General features: G+C 40.5%; 1 protein-coding gene across 2 annotated transcripts; it reads left to right on the top strand.

Moving 5' to 3' along the window:
• The first annotated feature begins 144 nt into the window (after positions 1 to 144).
• Positions 145 to 24,683, top strand: faxcb (failed axon connections homolog, metaxin like GST domain containing b). Of its 2 annotated transcripts, XM_035953257.2 has the most exons (7): positions 145 to 800; positions 4,304 to 4,425; positions 9,530 to 9,665; positions 10,354 to 10,550; positions 18,174 to 18,391; positions 20,636 to 20,752; positions 21,195 to 24,683. In XM_035953257.2, the coding sequence occupies exons 1-7, from the start codon at positions 765 to 767 to the stop codon at positions 21,512 to 21,514; spliced, it is 1,146 nt and encodes a 381-aa protein (XP_035809150.1). In that variant the 5' UTR covers positions 145 to 764; the 3' UTR covers positions 21,515 to 24,683. The 2 variants fall into 2 exon arrangements, with proteins under 2 accessions (XP_035809150.1, XP_023136900.1); XM_023281132.3 differs by lacking the exon at positions 145 to 800 and having other exon boundaries at positions 3,884 to 4,425.
• The last annotated feature ends 2,299 nt before the right edge of the window (positions 24,684 to 26,982 follow it).

Genomic DNA, 26,982 nt, shown 5'->3' on the forward strand with positions numbered 1-26,982 from the left:
ATTTGACGCTGGATGCTAGCAGAAAATGTGATTTTCCATTTTTAGAAGCCTGGATAAGTTGTGTCCACGCATGAGAGCGGATAGTCACTTCATGTGGGGTTATAATGGGTCTCGTGAAGGATTATATAATGCAGATCTCTCCCTGTGGCGGAGAATAACTCAGGCTTGCATGATGTTCTTAAAGAGAGGCTGTGAAATGCGTGCAGATACCACATTTTTCCTCTGCTGCAGCAGTTGACTGAACACACAGCGGTGCTACTGCAGGAATGAGGCTCATTTCATGGTGTGATATAATCCACTGTATTAAACTGATGATTATAATCCTGCCTGGGTCTAATTAGGCGACATGGTTAAACTCTGACTCCCCTTTATTTCACACGTGCCCTGCTGTGGACCGTTTTATTCCCACGCTACATCAGCTGTCTACAGTAACAAACCCTCCTGCTGTAATGCGCGCTCCCTGGAGCGGCGGGACTGCGCTCCTAACTTGCGGTCGCCATGGCTGCGGTGAGGAGGACTGTGGTGCGCATCGCAGGGAGAGAGATTAGATGTCCAGTTAGTAGTTGGTGTTAAATACAGCTTCTGTTAGTGATCTGCACGCAGGGTCAGCTGGTGACTGGCAGCTTTCTTGGCATCAGGAAAGATAATGACGGAGATGTAACTAAGCTTCAGGATCATCTTCTTTCCTCGAAGTTGTCTTCATCCAGTCCTCGGCATGCTCCACTCACAGATCCCCAACTCACCTGCTGGATCAGACCGTCAACATGAACGTCTTCGTGCACTTCCGAAGTTGTTCCAGAGTGAGTAGATCCACCTTTACATTACATTTACTACTTATTTCATTAGAATAAATGATTTAGCAGGTCGGACCACAGCGCAAATAAATGAATAAAGTAGATTTATTATCACACAACTTTTCTCCTGTGCGTAATTGTTAATTGAGCAGATGCCGTATCATCTCTCCATGGATGTATCACCAAACACTTCTTATCTAAGCTCCCAGAGGTAAACAAGCAGAACAGCTGAGCGGTCACTGCTGGACTAGTCTGACTCAGCCTCAGACACTTTAATACTTTGTGTGGTTATCAGATGGATTTGTTGTCATGTTGTGTTGTTGGCCAATGGGCTGTGTGTTCGTCATGGAGAACCACTGGTTTCACTGGGATGCGGGGGGCTCGTCAGGGCGGGGTGACTCCACCACTGGAGGAAGACAAAAGGCCGATGCGTCAAGTTACCACAGTTTGATGCAGCAGCACTGGAAGTTGCTTCACGTTGTTGTCAAAATAAAAGCACCGGGCTGTTAGCAGCGTTTTTGTTCTAAATGGAAATATTCTGTTGTGGGTCATTCCTGAACTGGAGGACATTTTACGTCCCACCCATCAAATTTCAAATAATCCATGTACAAAATGCTAAAACATGCAGTTGTTGTGGAAATGTACTTTTCCTGAGACCAAATCTAAAAGAAAAAAAAAAATAGGAGCAAAGAATGTTTGAAAATATTTTCAAATACCAAATAAGTCTGGAGTTTCCCCTAAAATGACATTTTTCTCTTGTCCCACCATCCTCAAATAAAAACAGTTAAAAAGAAATTTAAATCTCCTTTTTTTGGTAATATTTTTTTCATTGATGTCTCTTGTAATTGTGGGAACATTTTTTTAATCAAAATATTATTTTAAATAATAATTATTATGCATGGAATGTGTGTCCCACAACAGCCCTGTTATCATAACCTTTTAGCTGGTAGAAGAAGCAGAAAACTGAATCACATGAAGCGCTGAAATTAACATCATCAAACAGTTTTCCATAGAATGTGTAGAGCAAAGCTATGTCCTCTCTTCCAGTTTTCATCTTTTCATCCCATTGTCAGCATTGATTGAATGTCTCATTGTACCTCATATTATCAGGATCAGACTAATTCTGTGGACTGTTTTCCATCAGTCAGTTTGTCCTCTTCATCTAATAGTGTCCTCTAGCTAAATATCTAGCTTCTACTGCTGAGAAAAAGATCACATTAGCATGGATTAGAGTAGGGTTAGAAAACAACACAGAAAACATGGAATAAAAATGGTACCATTGATGTGGAAGCTGAGCCAATCAAGCCTTTGATAGTTTATCTATTACTGATCAATATGTAGCAGAAAATTGTAAAAGAGAAGGTTTATTTTTCAAAAATTTTGAAGCCTAAACGTCCCTCAATTCTGGAATGACCCTTATCTTCATCTACTGACTATTAAGTCTTATGTGTGCTTGTATACACTGCAGACATGCATAATGAATAGCACTGGTGATCTTATTGCAAAGCAATGTTCTGCTAAGAAAACTTCAGATTGTGGCGTTTAATATCCTGTTACTTTAACACATACCACACATAAATACTGTAGCAGACCAGGACAGTGTGCCCTGCCACATTGCAGAGGAACAGCTCAAGGAACATGGCCAAAAACTCAAACTGATGAACTACCCGACAAATCCCCCAGATCCCAGTCCAGTTGAGCATCTGTAAGGTTTATAGACCCAATCCATGTAGACCCTACCTAGTATTCCAAAGGATGTGCTGCCAACATTTCAGTGCTAAATAACACAGGACCCCCAGAGGTCCCGTGTCTGTGGCAGTACAAGGAGGACCTGCACAGTATAAGGAAGGTGGTGTTTAATGTTGTGGCTGATCAGTATTTAGTAATTATTTAATAAAAGTCTTACAAGATTTAACAAAATACAGAAAAAGTAATCATGACTTCATTACCGCTCAGTAGTGTTCTCTATGCAGAGCTTTTTTTTAGCATCCACAGTCACAGCTGAACAAGATCTTTGACCAGGTTAAGTGTACTTTACCACGTCTGCATGAAATACCTAAACAGCAAATGGAACCATGCACTATCTTGTTATTAAATGTATAATGCATTTTAGGGTTTGTTCTAAATGTTTATGTCATGGCCGATACAAAGCAGATTATTAGTAATCGTGAAAATCAGCGTCTGATTTTTGAACACAGGACATTTGCAGTAAAAATAAAAATCTTGATGTCAAAATTTGGAATAATAGAAACTATGGCAACACAGAACTTAGTTAAAAAGCTTTTGTTTAATAATATTTTACTTCTGTTTAATTAAAGTATAGAGCGTGAAAGAGAGGCGGCTGCATCAGAGGTAGAGTAGTGTATTTTGTAACTTACTTTATTTTAGCTAGAATCAGCAATAAAAATATAAAGGTATGGGTAATTGGAAACATGCTGCGTATTTGATCCAATAATCAGTCAGGCCAGCAATCGGTCGACCCTTAATGTACATTACTAAAAGATAAAGACTATTTTGAAAATGGCAAAAATATCTCTGAATCTGGATATTTTGGTTTGTTCGAAAAAATGAAAGCATCTCTTAGTCGTTTGGGCAAAAGTGCTTGAATGAGCAGACCAAAGAAGCAGGGACCAGTTTGAACATAAATAACTTTTAGTCTATCAATTATTTACAAATAGCTAATTGCACTTTTTTCCCAAAGCACAATTATCCAGTATTCTTTGATTCCAGGTTTTCAAATGTGATCATCTTCTGCTTTTCTTTATCTTATATGGTAATAAACTAAATATTGTTTTGATCAAATGAAAAAAGCAACTAATTGATGATGTCAGCTTTCATTAACAACAGATGGAACTCTAACAACATTAGAGAAGATTAAAGTCACGCTAGATGTTCAGTCTGACAGAATGTGCTGGAACACTGACAATAACTGGCATTTACAGTGAAGATCCATGCAGCCTGTACAATGTTCGTTCATGTACCAGATAGTAGTGGACAGTTTAACAATCTAAGTTTCATTATGTTCACAAAATAGAACTGAAACAGCGTGAAACAGTGTAAAAGTCATTAAAATAACACCGCAACCAACTCCAACAGTGGCATTTATTTTGAAATTCGCACCAGGAGGTTGCGGTGCTGCCTTTGTTCTCAGCTTGACGATGCTCTGCGAGAACCTGCGAAGGAAAGCGACCTGGGTACCGAGCTTCGTCCTGGGGAGGGCAGTGGAGATGTTTACTCCTCCTGGTTTCCTGGACCAATGTTAGCCTCACCGCCGTCATGCCGTAGAAAACCCGCCGGGCGTTTGGATGAAGCCTAACGGGGACTGCAGCAGCAGGGAGGCAGCGGGGCGGCTGTAACCGAGGGAGGGGAGAATGTACTGGGCTGCTGGCTTCGCCTCTTCCCGGCCGTGTGTGGTTGAACTCGGGCGGAACCACAGCCTGCCTCTCGGGCTGTGCGCCTCCGAGCAGCAGCAGTCTTTGTATGGCTATATCATCGCCTTTCCTTTGCAGGACTACGGGGGCATCATGTCGGTTCTGGGCTCGGACTCTTGGTGGAAGAAGACTCTGTACATCACCGGGGGGGCCCTGCTGGCTGCTGCAGCCTACCTACTGCACGAGCTGCTCGCCATCAGGTAGGAACACACCGCATGTCATGTTATTCTGGATGATTTATGTGGCCTGGTTGCTGTGTGCTGTGCGTAAAGCTGTGAATGGATGCAGGAGTCCAAAGAGTGGAATCTCTGTGCAGATCTCGCGGTGGTTGCTGAGGTTTTCAGTCCCTGTTTTCCTCCTTCCAAGGACACGACCAAGAGGGAGAGAGAGGGAAGAAATAAATAAATAAAGGAACGAGTCACGCGTCGGCTCGTGTGCCAGCGTCGTCGGCACCTGAGCGTGAATAAATGGAGCGCTCCTCGGGCGCTGCGGAGTCAGCCCGACCTTTAATGAACTCTGCTGCTGAGATGCACAGCAGCTGTACAGAAATGCACACAAAATAAATAAAAGCAGGGCTTCATCTGCAGCTAGCTCCTAATGAAAGCGGATGAATGAGACGCGGCGTGAAAGTGATTAACGCTGGACTATTGTCAGCGCGAAGAATGCGTGTCTGTCAATGAAGGGATTATTTTTGGGCCAGGCCGTGGCCGGGGAGTAAGTACATCCTGTTACAGTGGCCTGGTAGCGGCTGCTTTCCCTCCCTCCCCCACGATAAGCCGTGTAACCTTACATTTCGTGCTGCTGCTGAATCACGTGCAGGAGACTGAGGCTGGACCGCAGCCTGCCGGCATCATCTGTTCAGGACATGTGATGTGTTGCTGACACTGGCAGCAGCTCTGCCAGTGCAGTCAGCTGTTACTCTCCTCCTGCGTCCTGTACACATCCCGAAGAGAGGCTCCGTAAGAGAGATTTTATTTTCAATTCAAAGGAGGCGACCTTAAAGACACTCAGATGTGGTGTTCAGGGAGGATCAGACATGAGGATGTTGGTTTCAGGGTTTCAGCACCACATGAGTGTGGACAGCGACATATAAGACTGAACTCTGCTGATGTTCTAATATTAACAACACCAACTGCTAAATGAAGCATTGTTTATAAGTCCGTGTTCTGTCCTCCTGACCTCAGTAAATAATTATTACATAAGCCGTTACCTTTACCATAGATCCTGTTTACACAACAAAAGGAAGAAACTACAATAAAGCGTCACTATGACACTAAAGGAAATACTTTCATGCTTGATAATTTATAATGACACTCAAAGAAATACACTATATATTATCTTACTTCGTGATTTTTCTTGTGTTGGTACTCATTTAGGCTCCAGAGAAGTCAAACCTTCTAAGAAATCTTTTGTTAGCAAATTGTAATAAGACTAACAAAGATTCTAAAGCAAGTCTGAGACATAGCTCTAGATATAAAATTCATTAAATTGTAAAGAAATGGAAATGGATATTTACACGTTTTGCTACTGTGGTCATTGAGTCATCAAAGAGCATTAATGTGTGGTTTTCTGCAGGACACATCTACATAGAATAGAATAGAATAGAATATTATTTGTTTGTCCAACAAGGGGAAATTTACAACATCGCAGCAGTAAAATGACAGTAAATAAAGCAAGAAAACAAAACTATAAATTAAAGAGGTGAAGTATACACACTATATATATAGTGTAAATAATAAAAACAGAAAAACACAAAGATACTACTGATACATGTATTACATGTCATTTCTTCAACGTAAGCCAATCTTAGGATCAAACAATGTAAACTCTGACTTGTCAGCTAATAAACAAGGGCCCAGCCTGAGTCTGCTGGATCCACAGTGGCAGTGTTTTCTCCTGAATGTCATCCTCAACTAAAGCCCTATGAGGCTTTTCAGTTAGATATTAACATTAACATTTTACAATACAATGTTCAAATGTGAAGGTTTTAAAGAGACTTACCAGACCAGAGATTTTCTCTGCATGAAAGGAAATAATTGCTGCAATAATTACTATATCTGTATATCTACATCTATATAAATATATCAATATATCTATATCTATATGTATAGGTCCAGGACCAGTAGACGTGGTAATGAAATGATTACAATTTACAAATGAATAAAGTAAATTTAGTGTTCATATGTTATTCTTTAAAGACCCCTCTGGTTTTGTTTGTTTTAGCCTTTTTTACATATCTATATGGTGTTTTATATGCTGCTATTGCTGAACACTTTCACCTTTCCACCTTAAAGCTGCAGTACACTGATGATAGTCTCGAGAACACGAGTATAAACAGGCAGGACCAATCCTGTCAACTTGTTGGTTTGATCGTTATGTGTCGTTATTCTTCGATTTCCAGGTCTGGAAGCAGTCCATTATCACAACTTGCACTTGTAGTTGATTTACAGTGTTTGCCTACAGTCATAGGTGAGCTGGTGTGCTCGAGCTGCAGTGAGTGAGGATGGATAAGTGGAGAGAGGGGCAGGGACGCATAGATCTGCACATTCTAGAGCAAGTAATGGTGTAGTGTTAGATTAAAGGCATTTATAGACAGGGATAGGTTATTTTCATTGGAAAAAGCTTCTAAATATAAAACCTTGATATGCAGAGATCAGTTTTTAGGGGTTAATCAATAACTGGAGAGAGATTTTAATATTGACATGAGGGTTGACAGTGTGGCCGCTCAGCTTATATATTATTCATAAAATAATGTTCAGCACAAAGCAGAGCAGATGTTGCCACAGCGCTGTACACTTCCATTAAGTTACACAAATCCAAAGAGCACTGGCCTGTGATAAAAGAGATGCAGAACAGACCTACAGGGTCTGTGTGTCTGTCTGCAGGGTGGCGTCTAACGTCTGGAGAGAAACAAGTTTGACATGATACATCAAACATATTCCTCTTTAATTCTAGTTAGTTGCTTAGTCAGCAGGTCCTGCTTCAGTTTTAGAGAAATGGAAATAAATTTCCAAATGAATGTGTGATGAGAAAGTGGAGTATAGCAAGTAGTTTTTAAAATTTATTTAATATTTGTTTGAATCACTTAGTTCTTGTTTATAATGAGAGCTGTAATCATACTTGTAGTACTGGATGTCATTCAAACTCTCCTCATGTCCAGTGTTTGGCCTTTCAGTTATAATGCATTAATACACTGGCAGCTCCTTTCACAAATCAACACTAGTTTATGATTAAACGTGTCAGACTGCAGGCGTACAAACCAGTAGGATGGGAAATCCTCCACCTTTGTTTCCTCAAAATTAGAGCAGCTTGATGACTCATGAAGTCAGTCATTTCACTTCTAACAGAAGAGACAGATACAGTGGAGCAGCATCAGCCATATTCTGCACATGTAGGGACTTTAAACTCCTGGATAGCTCAGATCTTCATCGATTTCTAATGACAATCTAAAGTATAAATAGCCATCATGAATAGAAAATAGCAACAAATTGGGTTTCTGATCGTGATCCCCATTTTGAGATAATTGAAACTGGCCAATTACCAGGAGTTATCAAAGAGGGGCTTCACTGGGTTGCTCCTGGGGTCTGACTGGCTGCTGCAGCTAATAAGTTGTTTTCCATGTTGCATTTGAGCTAAGATAAATCTGTATGCAGCACAGTGTGACATCAAGTATGAATATGTTTACCAGAGCAGTAGCAGGAGGTGATTCTATAGGCTGAGAAATGGTGATAAGTTTCTTTCATGCATGCATATGTTTCCAGAAAGCTGTGGATGATTGTTTAGTTTAAAACTGAAAATAAGTCCACTGCAGACAGAGTGCAGATCTACTTCAAGAAAAACAGAACAAAAACAAAACCGATGTTTATTAAAGTTTAGCCATTTTGTCTCATTATTATTATTATTATTATTATTATTATTATTATTATTATTATTATTATTAATAATAATAATAATAATAATAATAATAATAATAATAATAATAATAATAATAATAATAATAATAATAATAAATTGTTGTATTTTATCAGCACTTAAAAAAAGTCCAGCTTTTCAGCTATCTGCCACTATTGTTCTCAGAGTATTAGCACAGGCTGTATAAAACTCTTATCAGGCAACCAGTGGATTCTTTCTTGGTCACCTAAACTAACCTAAACTTGGACAGTTACACAGTTTCATTTCCTGCACACCATAGACTGACATTAGACTTTTTCTCTGCATGGAGTTCAACATTAGGTCTGTAGAGTCTAACCCTGACAGTTAATAGGTCACTGCAAATAAAAACAAGTACATGTTGGTGGGTTTAGTTGTTTAAAAAAGCAGCTGAGGGGCACAGAGACTTCCTGCTGGACTATAATAAACCACAGGTGTGACCTGTTCCTCCCAGGAAGGTTTGTTAGAGGCTAAAACTGAACAGCAAGCCCTATTTTTGAACTCAGCTGCTGAGTTGTGTTTGGTATTTATCTAGCAGCACACACTGACCCAGAAAACTGGCAGCCAGACTGGTTTACAATTTTTCCAGGAAAGGATAACGCTGCAGTTTTTAAAGTTGGTATCAAGGTTTTCTTCTCTTTACTCTTGTTCTTGCTGGTGTCTGCACACAGTTGGCAGGATTATAGACACCAAAGTCTATCTTCTTCCCTGCAAAAGGAGCCATTTGCTGCAGTTAATAGTGGAAAAACAAATGGAAAAAGTCTTCTCTAGCTAATTTAGGCCTGATATGTGACAGGACAGAGCTTCTTGTTGTATCCTTATGTCAGTATATTCTTCACATGTTGGTTTTCAGGTGGTTTTGATGCAACAGTCGATATTAAATATATGGTTCTATGTTTAAAACTAATTACACTATCGTTCAAAGGTTTGGGGTCACCCACAAAATTTCATGTTTTCCATGAAAACTCCCACTTTTATCCATGTGCTAACATAACTGCACAAGGGTTTTCTAATCATCAATGAGCCTTTCAACACCATTAGCTAACACAATGTAGCATTAGAACACAGGAGTGATGGTTGCTGGAAATGTTCCTCTGTACCCCTATGGAGATATTCCATTAAAAATCAGCTGTTTCCAGCTACAATAGTCATTTACCACATTAACAATGTCTGCACTGGATTTATGATGAATTCAATGTTATCTCATTGAAAGAAACTGCTTTTCTTTCAAAAACGGACATTTCTAAGAGACCTCAAACGTTTGAACGGTAGTGTACAGTCAGATACTGGAAAATGCTCTTTGAATATAAACTACCACACAGCAGTGTTTGTTTACTAAAGATTCGGTTTTCTCCATCTGTGCTGTCTGTGTAGGAAGGAGCAGGAGCTGGACTCTAAAGATGCCATCATCCTCCATCAGTTCTCCCGGCCAAAGAATGGCGTCCCCAGCCTCTCACCCTTCTGCCTCAAAATAGAGACGTACCTGCGCATGGTGGATCTGCCCTACCAGGTGACACAAAGGGGAGCTTAAACCCTCATAGCTGTTATGTGTCTGCTTGGGTCATTCCTCCTGGTGAAGCTGGAGGTTCTGTAGGATGCCTCTCCAGCCATTAATATCCCGTTCTTGCAGTATTCATTCCAAGAAACGCTGACGGTCCTGCCAGAAATGTAAAACCCAGTCCTCCCTGGGTGACAGAGGGGCTTTTAAAAAACCATGTCTCTCTTAAATAAGCTCTGGACTAATGACAAGTTGCCTGAAGCACAGTCTGCTTCATTGCTGTTCATATCTGTAAGCAAGAATGATCTACATTTTTGGAGAATTACATTTCTGACTTCTATTAGAAATACCTATAAAAATGATTGTTAGAGACACTTAGCATGTTTAAAGGTTCTTACAGCAGCAGAGGCCCAGATTTTCTAACTCTGACCCACAACTACTGGATCCCATAATGCCTATTATGTAACTCAAAAGGATCTTATGTTTGCCTCTTCCTACCTGGTAAACAACCATGTTTTAATGTTTTTTGTTAAAAATATGTATGGTGACATTTCTGTGACCCATAAACTTCATAAGATCTGTCTTATCTGGTTGGGAAAATCTGAGAAACAGCAATAGGAAAAAATATTTATTTACAATAAGCTGCTGTTTGTTTGGAGAAAATGTACATATTCTCACACGACTCTGTTTCCGTTTGCAGAACTACTTTGACGGGAAGCTGTCGCCGCAGGGTAAGATGCCCTGGATCGAGTACAACCACGAGCAGGCGTCAGGGTCTGAGTTTATCGTGGACTTCCTGGAGGAGAAGCTGGGGGTCAATCTCAACAAGAACCTCACCCCTCAGGAGAGAGCCGTGTCCCGAGCCGTCACCAAAATGGTCGAGGAACACCTTTACTGGTAACAAACTCACACGTAAACTCAGATGCAGTGTTATGCAAGTTACAACTGTGTGATTCCAAGTGTTTATTGAAACATTTCAATCCCCTTTAACATGATTTCAAAACAGAATAAAACGTTCTTTGTCTATAATTTAATGTAGCTCTGTGCCTGCAATTGCTAACTCAATTTTACATAAAATTTCTGACTCGTTTTTATGTACGCATTCATTTTAAAATACACTTGAGCTTAATGTTAAACCATATCAGGGACCGCCTACACTGATCTCACTGAAAACAATATAATGTCCCATTGATTCAAAGGCTAAAGAAGGGATATTGAGTCTTCAATTTTAAATGTATTTTTTAATTGAACCACTATACATGCAGTGTTCTAGCCCAGGCTGACATCAGCTCTCCTTTGCAGTGGTGAGTCACTCCAGTACTCGAGGGCGAGAAACACGCTGCTGCTGCTAGGAAATCATTTTCACCACTCCTCCCACACCCACAGAGGCTGCGAGTGTTTTCCATTACCTAAAAGCTCCATCCATCTTTCCCACTCACACAAACACACACTAATCTAACCCTGTTTGATCCTGCCTGGGGTGGCCTATTGTGCTGCATTTAATAATGTCAGGACACACTTTGAACTAAACTGTCAGGTCTTAGTCCTCACATAAAGCCCTAAAAAGATTGTTCTGGAAGGAAGTAAATGAAAATGTAATATAAGTAAGACCACTGTTTCATTGTGTTTGTGTTTTGTAAACAGGGGATTCCATAACATTTCCTCTACAGCAGCAGAGGTCATTCATGTAACCCACATTCTCTCTCCTTGTGTAATCTCCCTGCTCCTCTTCCTGTGCTCCTCCTTCCACCCTGCACCATCTTTAGACCTACATATAGACCTATTGATTGAATTATTTATGTCAGGGAAGGGCAGTGTGTTTGCTTTCTCCTCTTTATGTGGTGGGACACAAGCAGACAGGCAGCACTGACTTACAGTTACTGTATATAGTCATGGAGTCGCCCTCCAGACTGATGTGGCTCTAAAAATACAACAGAAAACTGCTAATTGAGGCAGCTGTGAGCTTTGAGCTACCATCTTTTTGACCATTTCTGTCCAAGCAGCTTCACAAAGTTGTCGCCTTTCAACAGTGATTATCGAAGAAAAGCCCAAAATGTTTTCTGTTGTAAGTTATTTCTCTCAAAGGTGTGCTAATCAATTTTACATTAACAACTGACCTAATAGCTGTGTCATATATGAGATGTTGTTTGTAGTAAAGAGCTTACAGAGAATTATCCCCCAACTGCAGTTTATCCAGCTGCAGAGAACATTTTTCCTTTTTCACAGCTCCCTGTCATATAAAAAGGCAATAGAAAGGGATAGTTTTGACCACAAACACTGCTCTCACACCAACCCTTTCTCTAGCAGGAGCTGAAGAAGTCTTGACTATATGCTGTCTGCAGTCCACAGCAGACAGACAAAACAACTAGAATTTAGCAGCTGAAGGGCCAGATTTTTCCCTCAAGAGTCAGTCAAGGGCAAAACAGAGCAAAAATAAGATGAATACTAGACTTAAACTCAGCAGGTTGACACAAATACAACTTCATATGAAAGCTGATAAGATAAGATAAAGATAAAGATAAAGTTCTTTATTTCTCCCCACTCCAGGGGAAATTTACATTGTTACAGCAGCTTTATTTACAATATATACAAGGGTGGCAAAATTTTTTAACAGAAAAAATAAAAATAAAAATAAAGTTTAAAAGTGCAGAGATGTGCAGTGCAAGATCCTGGATGTTTAAGATGGAAACTGTTCATTAATTCATTAGCCTCAACAACATTATAAAATAATAAGAAGATTTTGTGTTTACAGCTTGTTGTGTTGACTCCAGGTGACCTTAAAGGCCAACACTAGTTTTAAAATTCACTCTGGAACAGTTAAGCAACTGTCATCAGTCAGGGTTTATTATGAATGTGACTTATTAACTCCCATAATGCCCCTTATCATTTTTACCTAAACAACAGAAAGCACTATTGCTCTTTTTCATTTTCATAATCACTGAGTAAAACCTATTCATTCACTACCTTTACCCAATGCCTTTTTGGCCTTGATTTAGACATGAACATCGCTTAGCAATTCAAATGTTGACTCACATGTTTCACTTGAAAGAAGATATTCAGATATTTCAGATGTTGGCTAAATCCAGTAGTCAGCTTTCTGTCCTACAAAAGTTCTGTCTCTTCCTGCTATTGTCTGAAATTTCTTTCAAATGCATTATAGCCCCAAAATAGATAAATTTCTAATGTAAGGCTGCACAGTAGCTCAGTGGTTAGTACCTTCACTTAGTAGCTAAAAGATCCCCAGTTTGTGTCTCGACCTGGACCTGGGATCTTTCTGCATGTTCTTCCTGTACATGTGTGGGTTTTCTCCAGGTTCTGCAGCTTCCTCCCACAGTCCAAAAACATTATGATATTGATTGGTGATTCTACATGGTTTGTAGGTGTGAATGTGAGTGTGATTGTTTGTCTCTATATGTAGTCCTGTGATAGACTGTTACCTGTCCAGGTGTCCCCTGCCTTCACCCTCAGTCAGCTGGGATAGAGTCCAGCCCCCCATGACTCTGATGAGGATTAAGTGGTGTATAGATAATGGATGGATGCAATGATGTTTCTATTTTTAAATAAAAAGCTCCAGTAAGTAACTAGATGATCCTAATTTGTTAAAAACTTTAACTTTACAAAACTAATTAACATGTTCAATTAGTTCAACAGATAACAAGTAAAAATTGGACTTTTTGAAGGTATTTTGTTTTGTATTTGGTATCAAAGTATTTTTACTATCATTGATGTCAGTGTTTTTTTTTTTAATTATTTTGAGAAAAGTGTCCGTTTTATGTATAAGTTCAAAACAAAAGTGCCTGAATATAAAAATGATGATTTTTAGAAAAAAAAAATGCCATAAGCTCATAAATTAAAGTTGCACTGAGTACTTTTGATCACTTTGTTAATAGACTCTCTTCACCTTTTCCACTGTTTAGTTTCCTGTACCAACACCAGGCCATATCTGTTACAAAAATGCAATCAGCACCATTTTACAAAAGCTGTCAAGTTTGGTGCATTTACTACATAGGATCTTCAACAAAATGATGTAAGACTGTCTTGTTTATTCTTCTATAAAGATCCGAGTAAGATTTTATCATCATGATTGGTCCTTCTATACTAAGGCTTCAGTTAAAATGTTCGCTGTCCTCTACTTTATCCTTGACTCCATTTACATTCCTTGCATCAACCGAGTAAAGATCAAATCCTTTCCTCTCTTGCTACCAGCTCCGTGAGGCTCAGTGTTTTTTTTTCTTCAAATATCTGAAAACAAAGGACATTTTATCCTCTTAGGGTATCAGATGAAGTAACAGGAAGTCGCGTGTGGCCAGTGGACAGTCACCACTCCCACATGTAGCATAGACCAGATGCTGTAATTCAATTAGTATTGAGCAACGAGTCATATACAGCTTCAGACAGCAGCAGACTGGACACTAAGACTTCTCTACAGTCACTGCAAGCAGTAGTGTGACATCAGGCTTCCAGGTTTTTGGATGTAGGAGCTCAGACTGGGGTGAGGTGGTGTGAGAAAGGGCAAGTGTGGAAGGATATAGCAGCTTAATCTTGTTAGAGTCTACACGCACAGGGAGCCCAGCTGGAAAACACTGAGAGCACAGACCACAATAAATGCACCAAATTTAAAGGAGAGTAAACGAGGTGGATCAATGTGAACAATTTTTCTTCACTGGCTTTCTTAAATAAATCTGTAATGGTCACAAAAAAGAAGATGCAGATAAGTGGGAGAAGAGTAAATGAGGGATTTAGAGGATTTGAGTTGAGCTTGTTTGGACATAAACACATAGGATCTGTCTGGCTACTGCTGAGACAAATCTCTGCTTGACGTCAGTCGCTGCCCAAGTTTCCTTTTTCTAAGGTACAAGCAGCAGGGAATCTGTCTGTGGTCCTACCTTTAGTTTCTCGTGACGAGTGACTCTAAGGAGATGGTGCATTACAGGATTAAATGGATGCTTTTGCTCACTAGTTTTTAATCCAGATCTGTAGTGGAATTTGTCACCTTTTCTGACCTTATCTCTACATGAGATGCAGAGACCTGGACTTTACTTATACACAGTACAAGGAGCTGACAGTTTGATTGGCTAAATATATGATGTTATGTCCCAGCAGAGAGCAGTGCAGCTGATAAATGGGGCAGTGGGACGGATGTGATGGTGCACTTTTATTGATTAGGATGAGGTTCATTGTCACTAGACATAAAGCCCTGCTGGTAACATGATTAACTTATTGTTGACATGACTCTACATCAGTCACTATATCATAGATTCATGAAGAGGAGAACACACTGGCTAAAATGATGTCTGTGAGGATGGGCTGCTACTGCTACTTGTGTAGGTTCTTTTTAAGCTTGCTGTAAGTGAAATAAAAAGAAAACCCAAAAGCTGCACACAGACTTAAATGTTCAGGTATTACTGGGCAGATAGATGTTAATCTTTTATGAAGACATTTGCACGTAGTGTCGGCATCTTAACACTAACAAGACAAAACAATAAACAAGAAAAGCACTCTACTCCAACAAGTGGTTGTATCATTTCTGACAGATGACATCTTTAAACAACTTGTGGTCCACAGTGGTGGATTTGTAGTAGGATCACAATCATGTGATCATCAGCAGGCAGCTGACGTAGTGATCACTGGTTGTCATGGTTACAGTGACGCCGTGCCGCTGTCTCGCAATGATACAGAAATCTTTAACAAATCCATGGATCCAAACTATAAGCTGTATCACTGAGAAAAATCTAATCACTTGGTCCTTATTTCATTTCTGACATTCCCTGAAAATTTCATCTAAATCCGTTTGTCCGTTTTTGAGTAATGTTGCTGACAGACAGGCAGACAGGCAGACAGACAGACAGACAGACAGACAGACAGACAGACAGACAGACAGACAGACAGACAGACAGACAGACAGACAGACAGACAGACAGACAGACAGACAAGCGTACGCCGATCGTTAGCGAACTCTGCTGTGTTCCTTGGTGGAGTAATAAACTGAGTTAGATTCAACTTACTGCTAAACATCAGTTAATGTGATGTTAAAGATCCATGGTGATTCTGTGGATGGAAATGAAATAACCAAACTGTTACATAACTTTTCGTAACATGAGTTTTATCATCTCTGAATTTTATGTATACATTTTGATGACACTATAAGCTTAGGCACAGATAATTCACTTAAGACATGCAGTGAAAATATACGTTGTGAAATCCAGATATGTTAATGTAATTCATGTGGTTTTAAAGGGTTAATATTAAACTGGCTGACATCACCTGCACTTTATGTAATGCCACATTTTACATGCATAGTATTTTTCTCACACTGAATGCACAACAAGAAAGATGATTAAGAGAAATTGTAGATAGTAATTTTTAAATCTGATCAAAAGCAGAGATTGGCTACTAAAGGGAGTGGTACGCCTGATATGGGCAGACTAACCTCCCATTTCACCGTCATCCAGGAGGCTTCTTAGGGAGTTACAGCTGAAGAAGTCTCTTGGATGAGAGCTGAAAAAAACACAGTCACCATTTATTTATTTATTTTTGATGTTAGATTTTGCTAAGTTTGGCACAATCAAAATTGTAAATAACTTGGAAAAAAACTATTTCTACCGGTATGAATGTTATTGTGCGTATATTGAATCACCAAAATATACAGCAAGCAAATTAAATAATTAAAATGATTTGCTCTCAATATGGTGAAAGCTTTTGCAGCTCCTAAAGGAAGCTGTTTGTACTTCATGCTTGATCGTGCTTAATTTAGTTATTCACCTTCTCTCATTACTTGTCTTTATTGTCAGCCCAGCTGTAGGGAAACCAAACTGTTCATCTCTTTGAAATAAACATTTAAATGCAAAAAGATGAAATTACTTCATGTGCATAAGTTAAATAACTTAGCAAATGAAGTACTTAAATGGGAACATACTTGCTTAAGTCACAAATATTCCCATTTGACATTTTCCACAGAAAACTCACTAGATGGCGGCGTTGAGCCAAAAATGCTCTAACATCTCAGCTCCAACATTATGACATCATGTGGAGAGAACACTAAGGGGGACTGTACTTTTAAATGTTGCCAACATATGTGAAGTGCAGAAAACTAAAAACGGAACCCTTCTTATTGTGTTGACGCAGACGCACGTCATTTTTTCCTTCTCACCAATCATCATTAAACCACTCAATCACTCACTGAAGTACATCCAGGCCAAATTTCAGCTCTCTCGGGGGTTACGCTGTTTGAGTTTATAGATTTTGAAAAATGTCCAAAAATGACACAAAATTGTCCAAAATATGACTTATAAATCAAAATGGCCGGCTTCCTGTTGAATTATGGGTAATGATGCAAGAGGCTTTTTTTGTGTGTCTTGACAAGTTACATATGTGTACTGAATTTCGTAGCTCTAGGTGAAACGCGGCCCGGGGGCTGAATTTTCTTAGTTTTCTAGGGGGCGCTATTGAGCCATTTTGACACGCACGCATGCCTTTCCCCTAAAATATAAAATTTTTCGCCGGTCCTGATGTGTGTGGTGATTTTCATGCGCTTTCGTGTGTGTTTAGGGCATCAAAAATGACGATTTCCTGGCTGATGAAAAAAAAAATTCCTAGGGTTTCAATAGGTTCCTCACACCTCTTTGTGATGCTCGGACCCTAATTAAACAACTGAATTAACACAAAAACTATCAAATGCAATATAGTTCGATGTTATAAATTACATCAAACTATATTGCTTTCTATATATCTTCGTAGTCGTCTCTTCTGTTGCATGATCCTGGTACCCGTCAGATGTCACATATCAGTTTTTTTGACAATAGAGAAATAATAGAAACTTTGTATTAATGTTTTAGACTAGGGGTGTAAAACATACAACCCGTAGGCCACAATCGGCACACCAGAGGGTCCAATCCAGCCCACAGGATGACTTTGTAAAGCGTAAAAATTTCAGAGAAAACATCAACTACAAATTGTAAATTTGTAAAACTGTAAATTTAAAATAATTTCTAAACCATGACAAGTGGTTTTGATCATAAAGTAAAATGCTATATTGTTCAGTTCCAGATACCTGTGACTAAATGTTGTGTTCCTTTGTAGACACTGCGATCTGTAAGTTGAAATATGTAAACGATAAACTGAGGCATAATGTTGTTGAAATTGAACTTATTTTTCTCAAGTTATTTCAGGTTGTCCATAATATTTTGTGAGAAGATAATTCATTAAATGTGAACATTTTCAGAATGTACTTTTTTGCATTCAAGCAAAGAGAAACATTTGGAGTTGTGGTTATTCATAGGTTATTATGCTGTGATTTTACTGGTCCGGCCTACTTGAGATCAAATACAGCTGTATGTGGCCCCTGAACTAAAATGAGTTTGACATCCCTGTTTTAGACTCATAGTGGGAATTCTTGCCCTCTTTTTTATTTAGGAAAACCTACAAATTCCACGTGTTGCTGCGACACATTCTGGGTTTAAAAAGCGCCTTGTTGCCGCCGTAATGTTAACCCAAAGCTGTCCACATTATGTGTTCCTTCAGGACGATAGCCTACTGCCAGTGGGTGGACAACCTGGAGGAAACTCAGAAGCTGCTGGCCATGAGCGGACCTCTTAGCGACACGCTGAAGTGGCTGCTGAGCCACCTGAACGGCAGCATGGTGCGCAGGGAGATGTACGGCCACGGCATCGGACGCTTCTCCAAGGAGGAGGTGTACGCACTGATGGAGAAGGACATGAGGACGCTGGCCACTCTGCTGGGTAGGAAGAGGATGCTCATTCCATTATAAGTACCACTTACCTCAGCAAAGTTATGTCTAAAGGACTACCTTAACTCTGTTATCTGATACATTGCAGAGTTGGCAGTTTTTTTCAGTTTATGGATAATGAAATTACATCCTTATCATAGTACAGATTCATTTCCATTGGTAGGATGGTTTTTATTTAGTTTTGTAGGATCGCATTCTTAAAGTCAGTTTGGTGGATGAATAGTTGTGGAAAAAATGACAAAATTAGAATAACATTTCATTCACAACCTAAAAAGTTAAATCAGGCACCAGAAGTTTTCGTGCTGCTATTAGACAGAGAAGGAGAAAAAGAGAATCAAGCTAGTTTGTTGGCGGTATTCCCACACCGTGATGCTCACAGGGAAAATTGTTAGATTTCAGGCTATCATGGCAGAATATTTGTGACTAAGGCAGTCTGACAAGTTATCTTTTACAAGTGGCTTATGTTCCAAAGATTCATTTATGTGGCTTTGATATATGTCAGTATGAAATCCTCATTACCTCCTTGTTTGCACTTGAATTCTTATTGAGATACAGACAAATAAATGGAACAGGGAACATTCTGGATGCAATATCAGTGTTCAGATGGAAACAAGCAGTCAGATGGAGGAAAGAAAAGCTCTTTGCATTGATCTGTTTGTGTCATTTAAACCAATGTTGTAAAATGGAAAGCCATTTCCAGAGTGAAAGCATCAGTACACTCTGCAACCATATAGCGTCTCCTTGTTAAATGTTTGCTACGCATAAGTGCCAGAAGTGTGGCTCTGAAATCTGTTGTTGTTGCCAGAAGTGCAGCTTTTCCAGCGTCAAGATGAAATTAGTTTACTATCAAGTGTTTTCTCTAAAGCAGGGAGCCACACAAGGACTTAATAGCTACTATCCCCACTTGGCCACACTGTAGTGTTTGACTTTTTCTCTGGATTATTAACAGTGATTACGAATAATAAAAAAAGAACAACTTTGACTTTAGCATTGTGGGTAACTGGAAGCATTAAAGCAGTGGTTCCCAGCCAGGAGGTACTGCAGCAGTTGACAGGAGGTACATGAAAGATTGCAGAGTAGTTAAAGTATTTATTTGACAAAGTAGATATAATTCCATAGAAAAAAAAAATATCCTCATGTGTGTGTTTTGGAGACTAACTATCTGAATACAAGCATACAATAATATTGAATTTCCCTTCGGGGATAAATAAAGTTATTGTATTGTACTGTATTACAACTTGCTTAATCCTTACTAGTGAGCTAACAGCTGTCACTGCAGAATTAATGGTTTAAATAGGTAGTTTTAGGGTGGATATACATTTAAATTATTAGCCAAATGGATAATTAATGGATAAGGAGTTGAAATCCATCCTTTATATATACACCACTTAATCCTCATCAGGGTCAGGGGGGTTGGAGTCTATCCCAGCTGACTGAGGGTGAAGGTAAGGACACCTGGACAGGTAACAGTCTATCACAGGACTACACATAGAGACAAACAATCACTCTCACATTCACACAGTTTAGAGTTACCAATGAACCTCAGCATGTTTCTGGACTGTGGGAGGAAGCTGGAGAACCTGGAGGAAACCCACACATGTACAGGGAGAACATGGAGACTCCATGCAGAAAGGACACGGAACGGGCATCTTCTAGCTGCAAGGCGACAGCGCTAACCACCAAGCCACTGTGCAACCAGAAGTAGAAATATTTACCAAAAAATATTGGATACATTGAGGGGATAGTTTGCTCAGAGTAATAGTTGAAATAATAAAGTTCAAGTTTAAAAATACTGAAAGTAATGATAAATGCCTGAAATGTTCAGCCAAAGGTAATGGGTGAATAGTTTTACTAAATAAGCTAAAAGTAGTAGAAAACTGGGTAAAAACACAGAGAAAAGTGATGCGTAAACAGTTGATATTACTGAAGGTTGAGGATGAAGTATTGAAACATCCATGAGTGCCCTGCTGGTAATACATTTAATTACTACAATGTCTGCTTTTTGTTGTGTTATCTGCCATCTAGTTTAAATCAGTTGAGAGACTCATGCTGTTGATATATTAGCACTTCATTTCATCTGATGGAACTATCAGAAAACATCAGACAGAAACACAGTTTGTTGGGTTACTAGAAAATGTTTCTGTTGACATTTACTTGCATGTTTATTTCTCCATTGCTTTGGAAACAGATTTTTTCTGTGCATCAGAAGTTGACATTGTTGTTCTTTGTCCTGTAGGAGATAAAAAATACTTCATGGGCTCCAAGATGTCTACATTAGATGCTACAGTGTTTGGGCATCTAGCTCAGGCCATGTGGACTCTACCTGGGACACGACCAGAGCAACTCATCAAAGGTCAGTAGATCGGTTCAGAAATCAGACATGAATGACAATCTGCTGCAGAACTTTCATGAACATTTAGTTTTCTGCTGCCCTGTTTTCTTGGTGTTTTTTCTTTGTAGCCACTAGATGGCAGCGATGCTCTACTGCACTGCAGTGCTGCTGACACCGGCTTTGATTTGCTTTAACATCTTGCACAGCGTTGTTAATAAGAGGGCACTTAAGTCTCTTATCTTTTCAGAGAAACAGTATCAGAGCTTGTGATGTCAACAATGAAGATTCTGCGTGTTAATACTTCATTTATCATCAAAGTGGTTGTTGGAAGAGGACAAGACAAAAAAAAAAAAAAAAGCGTGCCATCAGACTTGTATTAGACCCACAGTGCCATTAAGAACCTGTGATGCTTCCTGCTGTGTCTGTTAAAGCTCATACATGTGAACCTGCCGTCTCCCCACAGGAGAGCTGATCAACCTGGCCATGTTCTGCGAGCGGATGCGGAGGAGGTTCTGGCCCGAGTGGTTTGTGGAGGTGGAGGATCTTTACTATGATGGAGACAGTGAGAGCAGCAGTGGTGGCTCCCCTACAGGCCAGCTAGACTTTGGCCTCTTCTCCAGAACTGACACTCTGGACGACAGCGACGGCAGCAGCCAGTCAGCCGGACACAGTCACACAAACTCCCCCGACTCCGACCACTCGCTCTTTGACTCGGACGTGGGCACGGGGTCTGACAATGACATTCAGCTTAAAGAGGAGTTAATGCCGGACCTGGAAGTGTGACCTGCGATCGGCTGACAGCTTGAGACTGACGGGAGGCTGGAACATTTTGCTGTGCGGTTTTTGCTTCATAAGATCTGGCTGGAACAACCTGTCCAGACGACAGCTCGCACAGCTGAAGAAAATATTCCAGCTCTTCCAACTGCACTACCCAACATGTTTCAGCATCCTAATGGACAGACTGGGTGTTTATATGCAGAGGATACAAACTGAACCTCCTAATAATACACATGCTACTGTACGGTTTGTCCCCTCCCGTAACATCAGAACTGTCCCCGCGGCGGTTCGTCTTTGCCTTATTTGTTTCGTCCTAAGATGCAGAAGCTGGTGTGAAAGGTTAACACAAGGGAAACATCTCATCTAATGAAAAGTGCGGCTGCAACGGAAGAGCGTTGCAAGACAAGACAGGTGGCTCTTCACTTGCTATGAAATGATGCAACTAATCACCACTCTGCCACGTGTCATAACGCACAAATCCATTCAGACAGGTAGAGATTGATCATGCATGTGGCTACAACGGAACAGCTGCTGTGTCTCTGCTGTTTAACCATCCATGAGCTGAAGAGTAAACGCAGATGACATGGAGTGCCAGTCCATGCCCCTAGATTGATCCCTGTGTCATTTCCTTTACTGTATGTGGAAAGAATCTGTATCAAGAATGATTAGTGTCTCTATCAGACTGCGACTCGAGATCCACTAGTAGGCCTGTTGAATATGAGGAAGGATGAGCAGATTTGTGCCTGTTTCATTTACCGGTTATCATCCTTATTTCTCTCCAGTAAGTGAATATCTTTTTGCACTTTGTTACTGTTGAACTTTGAGTTTTTGGTCATTTCATTTCCTTTCAGTCTCATTCAAGAGCTGTAGTTTGTGTATTTGACCACTAGATGGAGTCAGCAGTCAGCCTGTTGCCTTCTCCATTCTGTAACGTCAAGGTCATTCCATCCAGACAGCTCTTTTAACTCATGAAATTACTTCTACTTCATTCCAAAACTTTAATATTGTGGTTCCTATTCAGAGGTGACCTGTCAGAGTGTGTAGGTGTGATGTGCGATTGCATGCCTACTTACATACTGAAAAAGTGAGCACAGCATTAAATCAGCCTTAGTGCTCAGAACATTAAAACAATGGGTGACACTTCTCTACAACAGTTACTGTTGTGATATTATTTATTATCAGTGCCGTGTGGTTATTATTCTTTCTTATGTGTCAAATATATATTTTTTGTTAATCTTTGTTTTCTTATTGCTCTCAAAGAGAGATGTTATTTTGCACTAGTGGAAATTTATTTTCACCTTATTTCAGTGGGAGAAGTCTGCTGTGAAGGTACAGAATAGGCTAAATGAATGAGAAACATGGATGTAAAGGAGGACGCTGAGTGTTTTAATCATGAATCCACCGCGAGGGGACTGTGCTGCTTATGTCAGCTGTGTGTATGTGAATGTTACTGGGTGTGAATGTCATCAGTGAAGCAGTTGATGAAAAAGTCTTTGCAGACTGAGTCAGAATACCAAATCAATCAGAACTGCATATCGCTACATGAAAAAGTTAGAATTTGGACCAAAAAGTCTGGAGAAGTGTTTGCTTTTGTCTGTCACGTTAAGCTAGGTGGAGGTGCACGTAATCGAAATGTGATGCCTGTAAAAAGAGATTGTGGTTCACATAGAGTAGGTGTGGTTCGTATTGAAGGGTCGGAAACACCCAAATTACAAAATACCTTCTCTTACTTACATCAAATGGTATCTAGTCATGCAGATAGTTTTGGTTTTGTTGGTCCAGGTTTTGTTCTTTATCAGTCTCTAATACAGGAAACACATTGTCAGGGGGTTTCATAGTGCCTGTTTCATCAGTAGAAAGTAGTTCCAATGAAACAGTTTAGAATGGAGCTGTGGCAAAAAAAAAAAAAAAAAACAGACTAAAATGACTGCAGACATGTAAATCAGACACATGAATTTGAACAAAGCACATGTTGAGGTAAAATCTGATTCATGTCAGGAGGAACTAGGAGTTGGGTCTTAGAGTTTTAGATTTTGTCAACCATAAATTAGATACTAAAATTAAACACATCAAATATTACATATTTTACAGTGTTTAAAACTGTAGTTTGGATGTCCATCACAAAGCGACAGCTGTCAGGAGGATGTGTAGGTTTAGGAAACAGAAACGTTTCTGTATATTTATTAAAAGCTGCTATAGTCAGTATTTTTATATTAACAATGAATCAGATGTATGTATAATGTGATCGGAGTCAGCTGCAGTGATGAACCTGCAGTGAATTATCCCCTGACTTTACAGTTTCCCTTAACTCGATGGAGAGTTTTAGCACCTCTCACCTTATTGTTTCACTTTTACGACTAACAACGTCATGGTTTCAGTTCGACTTTACTGTTTTTATCTGCATCATTGTCAGAAATACAGACACAACAACTAGCTAGTGGACATAGTTGATATATTTCCCTCAGGAGTTGGACACCAAACCAACAATAAATGTAAAGGCAGTGTTGTATTTACAGTCTGTTCTGGTGCCCCACTTATCAAAAATAAACCAGTTCAACTTTAAATATTCAATCCAATTCCATTCACTCTCATTGTACTGGAGAAAAGGTGGTTATCTTAAAACCTGGACAAGGAAAACCCAATCTAGATGCACATCTCGTACCATTTGAGGTACCTGAGTAGATTTGACTTTTTGCAGTTTGAGGGAATAAAACGCTTTTTAAAATTGTAGCCTTGATAAGTGAGTTAGTTGAGCGAAGAGCAGAGTTTGATCCAGATGTTGGGATTGTTGTAACAACCTTCTTCCATCATGTCGTCCTGACCCACCTCGGCGTGGGTCGTGTGCTTTTCTGTCGCCTCATCCAGTCTGGGCGTCATATACAGTTGGACTGCTTTAATCAAGCCATATTAAAACTAGATGTCTTGTTATTGGAACCATGTCATAGCATTACTGCTGGCGTAATGTAAATATTGTATGTGTGACAAAGTGTAGAATACTGTATGTAGAGCTGACTGACTGATCAAACTACCTATGGCTGTGCAGTCGTTAAAAACCAGAGCGACTGGATGATTTCATTAAAGAATAGCTGTGACAATTTTAAATACGTTGTCATTACTGAATTTATTCTGCATCTTTATCATGTGTTTGGGGTTAATAAAAACAGCCTTGATCTCATGAAGCGGCTTTATTGAGCCGCAGATGACATTTTAGTGTGTTATAATGTCAGATCTCGGACTGTATTTTTGCCGTTGTGTGTTTTTTAATCATGCTAACAAGTCGCAATCATTCCGGTGCGGAGGAGGGGGGCTGATTAAGAGTCTGCCAGCCACTGCAGGCGAGACGGGAGGAGAAGAGAGGAGCAGGAGTTGGAAGAAGAAAACTTGGGAGGGAGCGTTGAGGCCAAAAAAAAATCAGGCGGGGAAAGGAGAAAGTTAAGCCAGGGCAAAGCGGGAAGTAACCAGGAGCAAAAAGGAGAAAGAGGGGTGAGGAAGAGGAGGAGAGGAGCAGGTGGTGGAGAGGAGAGAAGGGGTGAAGAGGCCAGGACTGGGGAGTGAAGGGATAGAGGAAGTCGCTGGGGAGGAGGAGAGAGGGAAGGAGCATCAGGAGTATTTGGAGGGGAAGGAGCAGAGTAGATAGGGGTAGATAGGGAAAGGAGTAGACTGGAGAGGAGAGGAGAGAAGAGGAGGGGATGAGGCGGCTGGGCGAGGGGCCCGGGGAGGAGAAGCGAGGGCCACGGATCAGGAACCAGGCTCCCGGGGGACGGAGCAGGTGCAGGCTGCGAGCGAGGCCTTTGGGCCTGAAGGGGCTGCCAGAGCTTAAAACAATCTGCACTGCTCCTTTTTTAATTTGGCTCCGTGAACAGCCCACCCTCCACACTGACTGTCTCTCGCTCTCTCTGTGCTTAACAGATCAGCGAGCCACAAAGAGGGGTAAACACACACAGAGCAAAATTAAAATCGGAACTCCCCTGGCACGGCAAAACAAATTAGAGCAAACAAATTACAGAGAGTCAACACACAAACAGTGGAGCATCTGTGGCTCTCTGGACTACCGGAGCCGGTGGCTACCTCCCACACCACCACCTCCAACCTATAGTACATGTTCACAATAAACTCTGTGTCAATCCCACTGGTTCAAACATTTTCCTTTCAAATCGCTCTTTAAAGCAGTCCTCCGTATGGTGTTTTGGGGATTGTCTTTGTCCTTTGCAGGTTTTGAAGCAGCTGCAGAAGGTTTGAAAGAGACTTGATGACCAGGGATGTGGTTTTATGAGCACCAGTGTGTGTCAGACATAAATACATGTACAATATTCCAGTCTCGGATACCAATTAAGTGTAACACACCTGCTTTCTCTGCTGCCCTGTCATTCATCCACTCTACAGTTAGTCTTCATAAATCCTACATTTTTTTTCTTCCCCGATAAATGTGGGCAAATTTGGATGATGGAGCTACAATTCAGTTTGGCAGCATAAAAAGTACATCATAATGAACACTAGGCCTCAGTGAAGAGTGAGCTACCTTCTAAAATCACCATGTTCACTGATGGTCCACAATCATGAGGGAAAATATGTTACATACAACTTTTGTCAAGGATGGTTGGTTGCTGACAATTCCGAAAACAATTATTGGATGAATTTCTGAGATATCGGTTGTATTCCTTAGAATAAAGGTCCACTGAGATTTTATCCAGCGCCATCATCAGGTTACAAGTGAAATTTGTCCAATATGACCTGTGAAGCTGATGGAGTCTTTAGTGCTAATTTGCCGCTGCTCACAAAGTAACATCCTGAATACACCAAGTTTAGTAACTCACATGTATTTCATCTGTTACTGTGTTCTAGGTTTCCTATTTTTTTGTTTGTGAGCTCAGTTGGTTTTGGCTGGCCCTCTCCCTCGGCCCCGTGGCCCCTCTGGCCCTCTGGCAGTAGCTGTGGCCTGTCCATCTGCCTCCTACTGCCTGGGTCTGGTGGGACAGGGGCCATGGAAGACCCCCCGCGCCCCTCTCAAAACTCCTCCGCACCCAACACCCTCACCAGCCCCCAGGCCAGCTGCTCAGGCCCCTGAATCTGCACAGCGCTGCCAGGTGGGCCCCAGGACATGCAGTTGGACCTCCTCACATACACACATGTACACGGACGAACACACAAGCACACGCACACTCTCACAATACCAACACATATGCTCAGTAAGCCTCTTTACAAATGGAAGCCCTGCAACACACATGGTTACACGGGTGGCCCACTTGAAAAAAAACTTCCTCTCATACACCCACACACACTCTATGAATGTGTGCCAACTTTTTAACACACAGCCTTTGCAGGCTCAGGTGTTTCCCACAGCTCCCTATAATAGTCTGAGTTCACAGGGGTGGGACACCAACAGGTGGCGCTGTTTTCTTTACTAATTACAGCTTTATTTATTCATTGGCATGTGGAACCTTCCAGATGACTTTGGCTGGCCTGCTCATTCACAG

This window comes from Amphiprion ocellaris, chromosome 9, assembly GCF_022539595.1.
Source record: "Amphiprion ocellaris isolate individual 3 ecotype Okinawa chromosome 9, ASM2253959v1, whole genome shotgun sequence".
Classification (NCBI taxonomy): Eukaryota; Metazoa; Chordata; class Actinopteri; family Pomacentridae; genus Amphiprion; species Amphiprion ocellaris.